Genomic DNA, 13,429 nt, shown 5'->3' on the forward strand with positions numbered 1-13,429 from the left:
AATGCTTTCATCGTAAAAAAGGAATTCATCTGACAAAATGTTTTATGCACTGAAAACAGTGAAGTCTAAAAGTGATGATTTATAACATTACAGTAGTATGGTAAAAAACAGTAATAACTGATTTTTGAACCCCAAGCCAATAACTACTTTCTGAGAATGGGAAATGTTGATGCATTACACTACCATAGCATTACATGGTAAAGTCACTTTCATTGTCTTCTAGGTGAATAGACTATATATTACCATATGCTGTCTATTCAATGATTATTCAAATGAGAAGTTATGTACCTACCATAACGTTCCATGTTAGTTGTCTTCTTCTCGCCTTCTTTATTGCTGGATGGGTTCGGAGCCGATCCTCGGCTCCGACTTGGCCTATACTAAAGCTCGAGAGCTAATTTTACCGGCTCGAGGCAACCCTATATCCCATGATGCTAGGCGCTAACTACCCAGATCTCATTTGGTAGCTGAGAACATAGCAATTTTAGCCTCCCAACCCAAGGGAGAGAAGGAGAAGGGGAAAGAATCCCCATGTGCCACTATCTGAAGCTATAGCTACCCAAGGATAACCAGTTTAGGCTTCAAATTGTGTAAGGTGAAGACCCCGATAAGAAAAGGAGAATCCTTTCGGTCTATCCAGGCTAGGGGGATGGCGGGTGGGATGCAAGGAAGAAGGCGAGAAGAAGACAACTAACATGGAATGTTATGGTAGGTACATAACTTCTCAATGTTAAATTGCCAATCTCGTCTTCATTCTTGCTGGATGGGACCGCGTCCCTAGCACCTTCATCCCGGGTGGCTCATCGGAACAGGCTCTTGAGAATGGTGGAACCAAAATTTGCCCTACTTCTGGAGGCCATGTCTAATTTGTAGTGTGTAATAAAGGTATGAGGAGAGGCCCATGTGGCTGCTGCACAAATAGTATCTATTGGCAATCTAGCTTGAAAGGCTGTTGATGTAGCTAAAGCTCTGGTTGAATGGGCTCTTGGCTTAGAAGGTAATTCTTTACCTCTGAGTTGATAAATACAGGTAATCACAGAGGACAGCCATCTAGACAAGGTTACTTTGGATACCGGAAGGCCCTTTTTACCTTCCGCATTGGACAGAAAAAGCTGATCAGATTTCCTAGTTTGTTTAGTTCTGTCCAGATAGTAACGGCGCTGACGATGAACGTCCAGATAATGCAGGTTTTGCTCCACCCTGTTAGAATAATTTGGGAAGAAAACTGGAAGATCGATAGATTGATTTAAATTTGTCTGAGAAGCCACCTTGTGCAAAAAAGACGGGTTAATTCTGAGAGAAACTCTGTCTTTGTGGAAAACTAGATAACGAGGATGAATGCAAAGGGCATGGAGTTCTGATACTCTCCTAGCAGAAGTTATGGCAACTAGGAAGAGAGTTTTCCAAGAGAGCAACTTTAAAGAACAGGAAGCCACAGGTTCAAAGGGAGGAAGAATCAAGGATGTTAAAATCAAATTTAAATCCCACTGTGGTGGGGGGTCTTTGATTGGGGGCTTGAGTAAAAAGATACCCTTAAGGAAGGCTTTACAAAGCTTGTGGGACATGATGCTGGAGTCCGATAGGCCTATGTGAAAATTTGAAATGGCCGCTAACTGAACCTTTACTGTGGAGGATGAAGAGCCTGAATGAAAAATTTCAGCTAGGAAATCTAGAACTGATTGTATAGGAGCAGTGAAGGGATCTATATTCCTAGCCCTTGCCCAGAAGGAAAAACGCTTCCATTTACTAGTATAAATCCTTCTGGTAGAGGACATAAAGGAAGCTACAGTAATATCACGGACAGAATTGGAAATCAGGGGAAGCCTGGCTAGGGATGGAAGTGGAGCAACCAAGCTGTGAGGCTGAGAGATTGGAGGGATTGGTGCAGCTGCCCTGACTGGTGGGCCAAAAGATCTGGCACTGGGCCCAGATGCCAAGGCTGTTCCAAAAGGTAATAATGCAGGAATGGGAACCATATCTGTCGAGGCCAATAAGGGGCAATGAGGATCATCCTGGCTCTCAAGGTGGTATCTTTCTGAATCAACTGAGTCATTAATGGAAAGGGGGGAAAAGCGTATAGAAGTCCCCAAGGCCAATCGTTGACTAGAGCGTCTCTGGGGGGATGGCCTGGAAGGGCAAAGAGAGTGAAAAAGTCGAGGCACTTGCTGTTCTGAGGTGTTGCAAAAAGATCGCAGCAAGGAAGACCCCACTTCTGAAAAATCTCCTCCGTTACTGATTGCTTGACAGACCACTCGTGTGGCATGAGAATAGCTCTGCTCAACCTGTCTGCTATGATGTTGGACTTCCCGGGGATATGCGTTACTATCAGAAACCGCTGAGAAGAGATCACCCATTGCCAAAGTCTGAGTGCCTCTCGACACAGGGGATATGACTTGGTTCCGCCCTGCTTGTTGATATACCACACTACGGACATATTGTCCGTCTGAATTGCAATAGTCCCTAAGGGAAGAGAGTCTTGGAGGGCTTGCAACGCCAAAAGCACTGCTCTCATCTCCAGGACATTTATGTGCAGGTGGCATTCGAAAGGTTGCCATGTGCCCTGGACTGTCCTGCCCTGAAAATGCCCCCCCCACCCGATCAGGGAGGTGTCTGATGTGACCATGGCGACCGGAGGGGAAGGAACGAATGGTCTGCCCTGAAGGACTTGAGGGGAGACCATCCACCAAGACAGATGTTTCTTGCAAGATAGGGTTATTAAGATGTTGTGTGTCAAAGGAAGCTGTTGGAAGGACCACTGGGAGAAGAGCATCCACTGAAGGAGCTGCATGTGAAAGCGAGCAAGGGGAAGTAGCGTGATGGCTGCCGCCATGAGACCTAACACTTTTAGAACAAACCTGGCCTGGATTCTTTTGCTCTGAAGGAGGATGTGAACGTGATTTCGAATATCTAAAACTCTTTGCTCGGTTAATTTTGCTGAGAGTTGTACGGTGTCCAAGGTGGCGCCTATGAAGGTAATAGACTGACAAGGTGACAAGGCAGACTTTTCAAAATTTATGGAGATACCTAGCCCTTTGCAAGTTTGAATGGTGTAATCTCTGGCAAGAAGAAGCTGATGCCTGGTGGTGGCAGTAAGGAGCCAGTCGTCTAGATACAGAAACACCTGGAATCCTTGACGTCTCAGGTGAGCCGTAACCACTGCCATGCATTTGGTGAACACTCGGGGGGCTATAGTGAGACCAAAGGGCAGGGCCCTGAACTGGTAGTGACTGGCCCCCAGCCGGAAGTGGAGAAACCTCCTGGAGCGCCTGTGCATCTTGATGTGATAGTACGCATCCTGAAGGTCCACTGAGCACATCCAATTGTCCTGACCCAGAAAGGGTAGAATGGACTGTAGAGTGACCATCTGGAACTTCGTTCTTTTTACAGACCTGTTTAGTCTGCTGAGATCCAATATTGGCCTCCAGTCCCCTGTCTTTTTTGGTACCAAAAAGAACTTGGAGTAGATTCCGGATCCTAGTTGGTCTGCTGGGACTGGCTGGATGGCTCTTTTTGTTAGCAGTTTTGATATTTCTAGTACTGCTTGTTCCCTTAGACTGGGTGGAACGTCTGGGAGGGGCCCTTTTGGCTGAGTTGGGGTGTGGATAAAGGGAATTTTGTAACCCTCGGATATAATCAACTGTACCCATTTGTCTTGTGTGAGAGAAAGCCAGGCTTCTGGGTACAGTGATAACCTTTCCCCGACTGCCTCCGAAGGTGAACAGTCGGGCAGCTTCTCAGGGATGCTGGAAGGGTTTGTCAGAGAGAGACTCTCTGTTACCTTGATTCTGCGGACCTCCTCTGCATCTAGGGTGGTGTCTGTTGTTGTCCCCCCCCCCGCCTCTCAGGGGGAACTGACCTCTTGTGTCAGGCGTGACTCCCTGTGATTTGCGGAACCACATTTTTCCACTCTTTTGACCCTTAGGATATGGTCTAGACGGGGTTGAAAAACGGACTCCCATGGCAGAGAGAGTCTTGCCATCTTGTTCGCATCTGGTCAAAGTATCCTTCACTTGAGGTCCAAACAACGCCGAACCATCAAAGGGGGAGTTAGTGAAGGACACCTTGAAGGGGTCTGCGAAGTTGCAAAGCCGCATCCAGGCATGACACCTTAAAGCCACACCTGTGCCTGCGGCTCTACTCGCTCCATCGGCTGCATAGGAAATAAGCCGCATAGAGGAGTTGACAATGGAATTTAGGGTTCCTAGCTGGGAGTTGATTTTGTCCTGAGACCCCGCAGCTGTTGGATCCTGTAGGGCATCACCCATTTCTTTGAGAATGTCTCTTTGAAGGCAGGTGAAATGGCACAAGTAATTCAGCGACCGCATGGCGAAGGTCGCTGAAGAGAACATCCGCTTGCCGTACCTATCCATAGTCCTAGATTCCTTATTAGGAGGATGGATAGGCACTGAAGGATCGGCCAGTTCCTTCTTAGTGGCTGCAGCCACCACCATGGCATCAACTGGGACACCCTTAGTTAAAAATTGTTTATCTGACGGGGCTGTGATAAATTTGGAAGGCCTCCGTGGGGTGGGTTCCATTGTATCAGGGGCCATCCACGCCTTCCGCGCCACCACTTCCATGAGGGGGTCAAAAGGCGGAGACACCCAGGAGGTGGAAGGGCAAGAACCAAATGCTTCCAGGTAAACCGACTCGTCCTTGGAAGGATTGAGGGTAGACCAGTTCCCCCTCTGCTTGAGGATTTCAAGGATGTCAGAAAAGGAGACATCCTCAGAGGGGGACCGTGGGGACCCTTCCGACTCATCCAAGTCGGTATCAGATGTGATGGACTCAGGGGAGTCCACATGCTTCCTCTTACATGTCCTCTTTCGAGGGGGTTCACCTGACGGATCAGGGAAAACCTTGGAAGAGGAGGATATTCCCAATGGGGAAACCTGAGGAGTTGGATCTCTATGGTCGGGAATGAGAGAGTGGGTAGAGACCGCAGCAGGCACTACAGTGGGAGGAGCTGATGGAGCTGACCGTGGAGCAGGCACTGGGGCCAGTACGCTCCTCATGACCTCGAAGGCGCCCCTATCAGGCAGGACAGAGGGCTCCCGCTCCGAAGAAATAGGAACCCCAGCCGGCACTGAGAGGGACGGCTCCGAAGCCGATGTCGGGGCCGAACTCACCAGCACCGACGCTCCGAGAGGGAGAACGGGGTCAGACAAGGGTCCGATGCCACTCACCCCCTTGGAGCCGACGAGGAAGTCCAAGCGCCCAGATCCCTCCAAGGATGGGACCATGGAAGAGATTGGAGCAGACAACAGAGCAGAAGGGGGAGGTATCGGCTCCGACGTCTCGACGGTTGCGGCTCCGAGGAGCTCTGGCTCCGAACTCAGGGGCAGAGTCAGAGGAGGAATCGTAGATGGTATGGGTATAGCCACTGTCTGTTGAGACGGGCTATGAAGCATTTGGGCCAGTGCCTGAGACTTTAGGAGTCTGCTAACCACCCTCTCGAGGTCATGGTCCGAAAGCCTGGAAGACCGAGAAGAATGGCTCCGATGGCTCTGCTCTGAGAGCAAAGGCGATCTCGGAGCCGAGTGAATGGACTCCAAGGATGGAGACCTAGATCTCTTGCGGGTGGAAGATGGCACCAAGACTAATGGTGCTGATGGAGCCAAAGACACGTCGGCTCCAGCTGGAGCTGACTGTGAAGACAGAGTCTTGGAGGCATCGGCTCCGGCCGGAGCCGATGCAGAAGACTGCGACATAGACGTATCGGCTCCGGCCAGAGCCGATCGTGATGCAGTAGGTGAGCCACCAGCCAAAGGCTTGGAGCATGGAGCCGACAGTTTGGATGACTTCGAAGGTTTCCCCGGCAAGGACTTAGCCGGGGAACCTTCGGGCTTTAATAAGCCCCTCAAAATTAACTTATTCCTGAGCTCCTGCAGGACTCTTGGACTGAACGCATGACAAACAGAACAAGAGTCCTGCAGGTGCAGTGGTCCCAGGCAATACACGCAAGAAGTGTGACTGTCTGTCAGCGACATTTTCTGACAGCACGAGTCACACTTCTTGAAGCCTGAGACTTTAATGTCTTTAGACATTAAGCTGTCAAGGGAAGAAAAATCTTCCTAGGAAAGTTAAAACACACACACACAGTAACACACGAACAAAATTAAGGTTAACAAAACCAGACACACACCTAACTGTCCCAAAAAAAGGGAAAGGGGAAGGGGAAAAAAACGGAAAGGGCCTAAGGCCTAACCTTAACAGGGGAGGGATATAACTTTTGGGATTAGGGATTAACAAAATGGGAACCCAATGGAAGTGGTATACTAAGGAGGTTAAGATGCTAGTCTATTTTTAAAATAAAGAGGAAAAATCCTAAGAAAAGAGTAGAAAAATTTGAAATTTTTCACTGACCTGTGGAGCCGGTAAAAGAAGCACCTCGCTAGCGAAAGCGGCAAACGAGATCTGGGTAGTTAGTGCCTAGCATCATGGGATATAGGGTTGCCTCGAGCCGGTAAAATTAGCTCTCGAGCTTTAGTATAGGCCGAGTCGGAGCCGAGGATCGGCTCCGAACCCATCCAGCAAGAATGAAGGCGAGATTGACAACTTAACATGTAATGCTAGAGAAACCTTAACAAAAAAAAAAAAAAAAAAAAAAAAAAACAGATTTGTGCTAAAAACAAAAGCCTTTTTCTCAAGAAAATTATAGCAAAGAGATACTTTACCTGCTGTTGCTGGGGTTGAGTATACCCAAAACATATGCATGGTTTGCAAAATCTGCCCTGCGTGTTAAGGGAGCTTGTGCAGAAATGATGGATAACTGCTCAACTGATGGGGCACTATGACTGTTAGTTACTGTTCGGAAGCTGCTGGCAAATCTGTAGTGAGTCAGAGCAGTACAAGGAAGACTGTTCACGGATCCAGACAAATCGGTGGTAGTGTGCACTGGTCTTTTCTGAATGCAGCTACCTATGACTAAATCAATAAAAGAGAGGTACCAACATTATTAGGACTGCTATTCTAATGAAAAAAATTATAAATTAATTAAATTCTATAATCTAAGATTATCTCAGTAATCATTCAGTAACACTAGAAATGAGTTAATTTTTTTTCAATAATATATTTATCTATGCCTGTGAATCACTTCTACATCTTTCTGCAATGCCTACAGTTTAGTTAGAAAGGAAAAACATATATGAATATCAAATATATTAAATGGTTTTATGATTGTCTACTTGTAAACGATATACTGCATCTGTATACATGCCTATGCTTTATATATCATTTTTTGTAAGAAATAATATGTGGCGCACTTGGTGGGCTTAATATCTAAGCAGAGATACAGCATGTATTATTGCACCAGTGTAGCTGATCTGGCACCTCCTCCTAAAAATGGTTTTCTTTTCCAAATTGGGAAACCAAAAAAGTTTCTGAATGCCAGTATTGCACTACCACCAATTGGTATCTCACAATCACACTCCCTGACACACTGCTCCCTTTGCCCCACCCTAACTACTCTATTGTATCCAAGTGATAAGATAGGTGCTTAATATAGAGGATTATGATAGTGTCTCCTATCATAACTAGCTTATTATGTGTTTGAGACACAGATGCCAATAAAGTCACCTCAAGAGTAAAACCCGAGACTGACTGAAAGGCAGTAAAGCACTCAGCACTGTAAAGTAGACAGCAGGCAGAAACAATGTGCCCCTATGTAGATCTAATAGCTTTAAAATCTGTTAGACACTCTTCAGCCATATTTTCTGTTTGTAAGTGTGGTACAGTAAAGTTCTAAAAGCTTTTAAAAGCTGTTTAACCTCCTAATGCTGATTTTTTCCAGCTCGTACTGCTCATTTTTTAACATCTTTATTGAATTATCACTTGTGACACAGGCAAACTTACATTTATTTAAATGTAATCAAACCATATTAAAAAGTACACATTTACAAACATTATACATCACATATATTGTTATATATCCTACAATCGAAGCAACATTACACAAATTATTCAATACCTGCCCTCTCTTAAACATCATTCCTACTCCAAAACATTTTTTCTGCATATATTGTTCCCACAATTTCCATTTTTTTATGTAATTTACTCCTACTCCTTTCTAAAGATCCCACTTCCTGTTATTTTATCTCTGTTACAAAATTCATTACTTCAAGTATAGTTGGTTTAAATTTTGATATCCATTTTCTAGTGAATGCTTTTATGGCAGCCACCAGAATTAAACTTAACAAAGCCTTATTATGTCTAGGCAATTCAGATCCTATATGCCAGCTCAAAAAAAAACATTCCTTAGTTACACTTATTTGTTTGCCCAGTATTCCAAACAGAGTACTCTGTAGGGAATATTTAAAGTCTGCCAATTCACTACATTCCCAAAAACTTAAGTTATGTACTTACCATAACTATGGATCTGTATTGTCCATTTTCATTCTTCCTCAATCCATGGGTTTGGATCCAGTCCTCGGATCAGACTTGGTCACTTTCTTTTCCAGCCTAGGATCCAGCTCTCGAGCTACTCCATTTACCCATAACACCCCCCTGATTACTGCTTTACCTCAGATCGAGTTTGCTGCCTCTAAACTATGTTTGAAAAATATATATAACCATAATAATGATAGAACAAAGATACAGCAGAACAGAACAGGGGCTCAGACAGGAACAATGGTCCCCGATAAATTCCATCAGGTCGTCTCCAAAGCCAAGGAAGGGGAAAGGTGGGAGGGAAGTTGAGGAAGAATGAAAATGTGAAACACAGATGCATAGTTATGGCAAGTACATAATGACAACATCAGATATTTAAATTTTCATTCGTTCCTCAAAAAATGGAACAGAGTCCTCAGCTACAATAACTTTGTGTGGCCCTCATGGAAGGATATTCTGGAGTACAGCACAACTAAATGAAGCTCTATTCCTGAAGATGATGTTCAATTTATAATGAGCAACAAAGGTATGAACTTTACACCAAGTGCTAGCTGCACAAATATCATCAATGGAAGCTCTGGATCAAAAAGCAGATGATGTAGACATAGACCTAGTCAAATGAGTTATTGATTGTTTTGATACAGTCAAACCTTTTAGGAAATATACATGAGAAATACAATCAGTTATCTATTTGGCTATTGTGGTTTCTAACACAGCAGAAATTGGAGCAGAAAAAGGATCTAGATCTCTCTGCTGAGCACATAAGGTAAATCTCTTCCATTTGCTTTTGTAAATCTTTCTTGTAGAGGATTTCTGGGATGAAAAAAATTCTTCTAATTGGAGAAGAAAGCCTGGAATATCTAGCCATCATTGGAATTGGAGAAACCATGTGGTCAATTTGAGGCCCAGAATGTCTGGGTGAGTCAAGCTTGATGGGTGTGATAGAAGATCTGGACTGGGTCCAATGTCCATGGCAGACATATTAGGTATGACCATAGGAAAGGGAACCAAATCCACAGAGGCCAGAAGGGGGCAATGAGGATAACTTTTGCTCTTCAACCTGAAAGCTTTCTCAAGAAACTTGGGGATTGAGGGGAGGGGTGGAAAGGCATAAAGATGAGTGCCAAATGTGGACTACAGCATCTCTTGGTGATGGTCCCTGAGGAGGGATTAGGGCAAAGAACCTGATGCACTTGTTGTTGGGGGGAGAAGCAAATAGGTTGCATGGTTGACTCCACTGTTGGAACATCATATTTGCCATTGATTGAATGACGGACCACTTGTGAGGCATCAGAAAAGTCCTGCTGAGCCTGCCTGCAAGCACATTTAATTTCCACAGAATTTGCATTGCTATATGAAAACGGTTGGATGAGATCATCCACTTCCAAACCCTCACTGCTTCCCAGCAAAGAGGATAAGATCTGTTCCCCTGTTTGCTGATGTACCAAACCACTGACATATTGTCTTTTTGATTAGCAATTGTTCCTAGAGGGATACAGCTCTAAATGGCCTGCAATGCTAATAAGACCACTCTCATCTCTAGGATGTTTATATGCTACTTGGTCTCTACTGGGGTCCATGTGAATAGTCCATCCCAAGTAATGCCCCCATGCCACCCAAACAGGGAGGCATCTATGGTCAACATGGCACTGGGTGGATGAAGGATAAAGGAGTGGCCCTGACAAATCTCATTGGACAGCATCCACCAGACAAATCCTTGCATACCCTAGATAGTCTTATTGGAAATTTTAAAGTTTGGTGAAGAATGGACCATTGTACTTGCAACATCCACTGAAGGATCCTCACATGAAAATGAGCTGTTGGTATCAATGTTATCGCAGCAGCCATCAATCCCAATGCCCTTAAGACCAATTTGGCTGGAGGAGGATGATACAAAACTTGATTGACATGTAACCTTAAAGACAAAATTCTGTTCTGTGGTATGAATGCTTGACGACTCACTGTGTCTAGTTGAGCCCCTATAAACTCCAAGACTTGAAATGGTTGAAGTTTGGACTTTGCAAGATTCAAGGTGATACCTAGAGTTTGAGCCAATTGAAGGAGATAGCCTCTGGTTGTTATCAATAGATGCCTGGTTGCTGTGGTGAGAAGACAGTTGTCTAAATAAGGAAACACCCTGAATCCATGCAGTCTTAGCTGGGATGCTACTACTGCCATACATTTGCTGAACACCCTGCTGTGCTGAGACCAAAGGGTAGTGGTCTGAATTGATAATGACTGGCTCCCAGCTGGAGGTGAAGGAATCTTCGGGATCATCTGTTAATTTTTATGTGACAGTATGCATCCTTCAGATCTATACAGCACATCCAGTCATCCTTCTGGAGCAACAGTAGAATGGACTGGACCGTGACCATCCAGAATTTGGAGCTCTTTATGAATTTGTTTAGATAACGGAGTTCGAGAATGGGTCTCAGGTCCCCTGTTTTCTTTGGCACTAAAAAGAACCTTGAGCAAAAACCGGATCTGCTCTGGTCTGGTGAGACCTCCTGGATGGTTCTTCTGTCTAACAGCTTTTGAATTTCTAGGGCTGCTTGCTCCCATTGCTTCGCTGGAACATTGGGGAGATTTCTTCTTACCTTAAGTGGGTTTTGTAGAAAGGGAATAAAATATCCTCTGGAAATGATTCTTTGCACTCATGTGTCTTTTGTGATGGCTGACTAGGCTTCTGGGTGCAAAGACAAATGTCCCCCATCTGTCTCCAGAGAAGAACAGTTGGGCAACCTTTCAGGAACACTGAAAGGGTCTGACCGAGAAAGAATCTCGAGACCCTTGATTTTGTGGACCCCCCTCTGCCGCAAGAGCAGTGTCTTTGGTTATAATTATTTCCCCTTCTGCCTCTGGGGGAAAATTCTTTGAGTAAATCTTGAGAAGGCCCCTCAGATTTCCTAAACCACATCTTCTTACCTCACATTGATTCCTGGAAAAGGATCTATGAGGGGTAGAAAAACAGATTCCTATGGCAGATAGGGTATTTCCATCTTTTTTTACTACAGGAAAGTGTCTCTAACATTTGGCCCAAAAAGGAAGAATTCATCAAAAGCAGCATTGATGAATGATGCTTTAAAGAACTCCGCAAAAAATCACACAAGCGCATCCAGGCATGTCTTCCAGTGGATATGCCCATACCTGCAGCTGGTGAGGAATCTTCAGCCGTGTGAGATATTAACCTCATGGATGCATTTGATACTGATTGTAGGGTGGCCAGTTGTGAAGAATAAGCCTTTGTCTCCTCCTCCGACAAGGATCCAGGGGTAGAGTTACAGAGTTCCTTTATTAAGTCCCTCTGTAACATAGAAAAATGTGCCAGGTAATTCAGCGATCATATAGCAAAGGTTGCTGATGCATATCTCTCCAAGGCCCCAGATTTTCTGTTAAGGGAATGGACAGTTGAGCTCTGTTCGGCAAGCTCCTTTTTTGTGGCTGCCGCGACAACCACAGTATCTACAGGAATACACTTGGACCAGTGTTGTCTGCCTAGTGGTGTACTGAGGGTCTTTATTTATCTATTTATTTATTTATTCATTCATTTATTTATTTATTTTTATTTGATAATCAGGTAGTGTCTGACTGGGCCAGTAGCCCGTTTTCAGCGTACACCCATGGAGAAAAGCTCCAAAGAAAATTACATTGTTTTTACATTTGACATATGGCTATTAGTGTGTTTAGAGTGCATAAAATAATACAAATAGAAGTTCAATTGCAAAGTTGCTAACATAGTGTCTAAAAGCAAGTAACAATGGTATATACAAACAATATACAAACAGTAGAAAACAGCACAAAACAGTACAGTATAAAAACAGAATACATGTTTATAAGAATTTTTTTTTTTTTTTAGGATAACATAACACAAACAGAGTAAGAAGGCTTAATAGCCAGGAGATATTGAGAAAGGGTGGTGTAAAGAAGGAAGTTAGACCTTAAGGGGTTAAAGTAGTTAGCCTGGATGAGAACAGGAGCAAAGCCTATGTTTGGTGAAATATTCCTTTAGGGAATGTTTAAATGTATGCGTATCATTGATGGACAGAATATGCTGAGGTAGACAGTCAAGTGTTTGGCAACGATATGTGAGGACTAAGAGACGCTGTGAGAGTTTTGTGTTTTGTTAACCAATAGTTTATCAGCAGACCTAAGAGATGTTAGGTTACTGTTGGGTTGGACAAGGTCAGATAGAGCTGTGCAGTTGTTAGGTTTGCATAAGACTGTATGGGCAGTTAGCAGCTGATTCAGAGTAATAAGATGAGACAGATCTAACCAATTTAGCTGGAGAAGGGCAGTGCAATGGTGAGATCTTTGACATTGATTAGTGGCAAATTTGGCAATTTTGTTATAGCAAGATTCAAGACTATTTAGGTCAGATTTGCAAAGATTGGTAAATATTTGTGAGCAGTAAAGAAAGGAAGATAGATGTTTTCGAGCTGTTGCGAGTCTGGCATGGACTGTGAGATACGTTTTAGCCCTATAGAGAGAACCCAGTTTAACATGAACCTTTTTAATTCTTAGTGCAAGGTGTTTGCCAAACTTAAGTTCGCTATCAATTGTGACACCAAGAAGTTTTGTATGTTCAACAGGTTCTACATTTGTGTCACTGGAAGAGGATATATAGATAGGAGGTAGGCTGTTAGTTGTTGAGTTATTATAGAAGACCATAAAGCTTGTTTTTTTGGGGTTACTTATACGTTGATGGACTGTAATGTAGTTTTCAATATTGTGGAGGGCAGCCTGAGTTTTTTCTTGGAGTTCCTTGATAGTGAGGGCAGAGCAGATTAGTGAAGTATCGTCAGCATATTGTACAATTGAGGCTGGATTTGTGGAGGTGTTAAGGTCATTGGTAAAAATTGTGAATAAAAGTGGGCCAAGGATGGAACCTTGAGGGACTCCTACACATATAGGGACCTGGGGGTAGAGTTTATTGTCCCATAAAATTGCTTGTTTCCTATCTGACAGGTATGAAACCACTTTAGGGCTGGAGTGATAAAAATCTAATTTATTAAAAAGTATTTTTTTTTTATTTTATTTTATT

At 43.9% G+C, this 13,429-nt stretch overlaps 1 protein-coding gene across 1 annotated transcript in view; it reads right to left on the reverse strand.

Moving 5' to 3' along the window:
- LOC122807215 (tubulin polyglutamylase TTLL13-like) overlaps positions 1 to 13,429 on the reverse strand; it is a 2,572,017-nt gene that overhangs the window by 396,608 nt on the left and 2,161,980 nt on the right. Inside the window, exon 16 of the mRNA XM_044078283.1 lies at positions 6,678 to 6,927. Within this exon, the coding sequence (XP_043934218.1) occupies positions 6,678 to 6,927 (250 nt within the window). The remainder of the gene's footprint in view (positions 1 to 6,677; positions 6,928 to 13,429) is intronic.

The sequence above is a fragment of the Protopterus annectens genome, chromosome 7.part0 (assembly GCF_019279795.1).
Source record: "Protopterus annectens isolate FY-2018-M chromosome 7.part0, PAN1.0, whole genome shotgun sequence".
Lineage (NCBI taxonomy): Eukaryota > Metazoa > Chordata > Ceratodontiformes > Protopteridae > Protopterus > Protopterus annectens.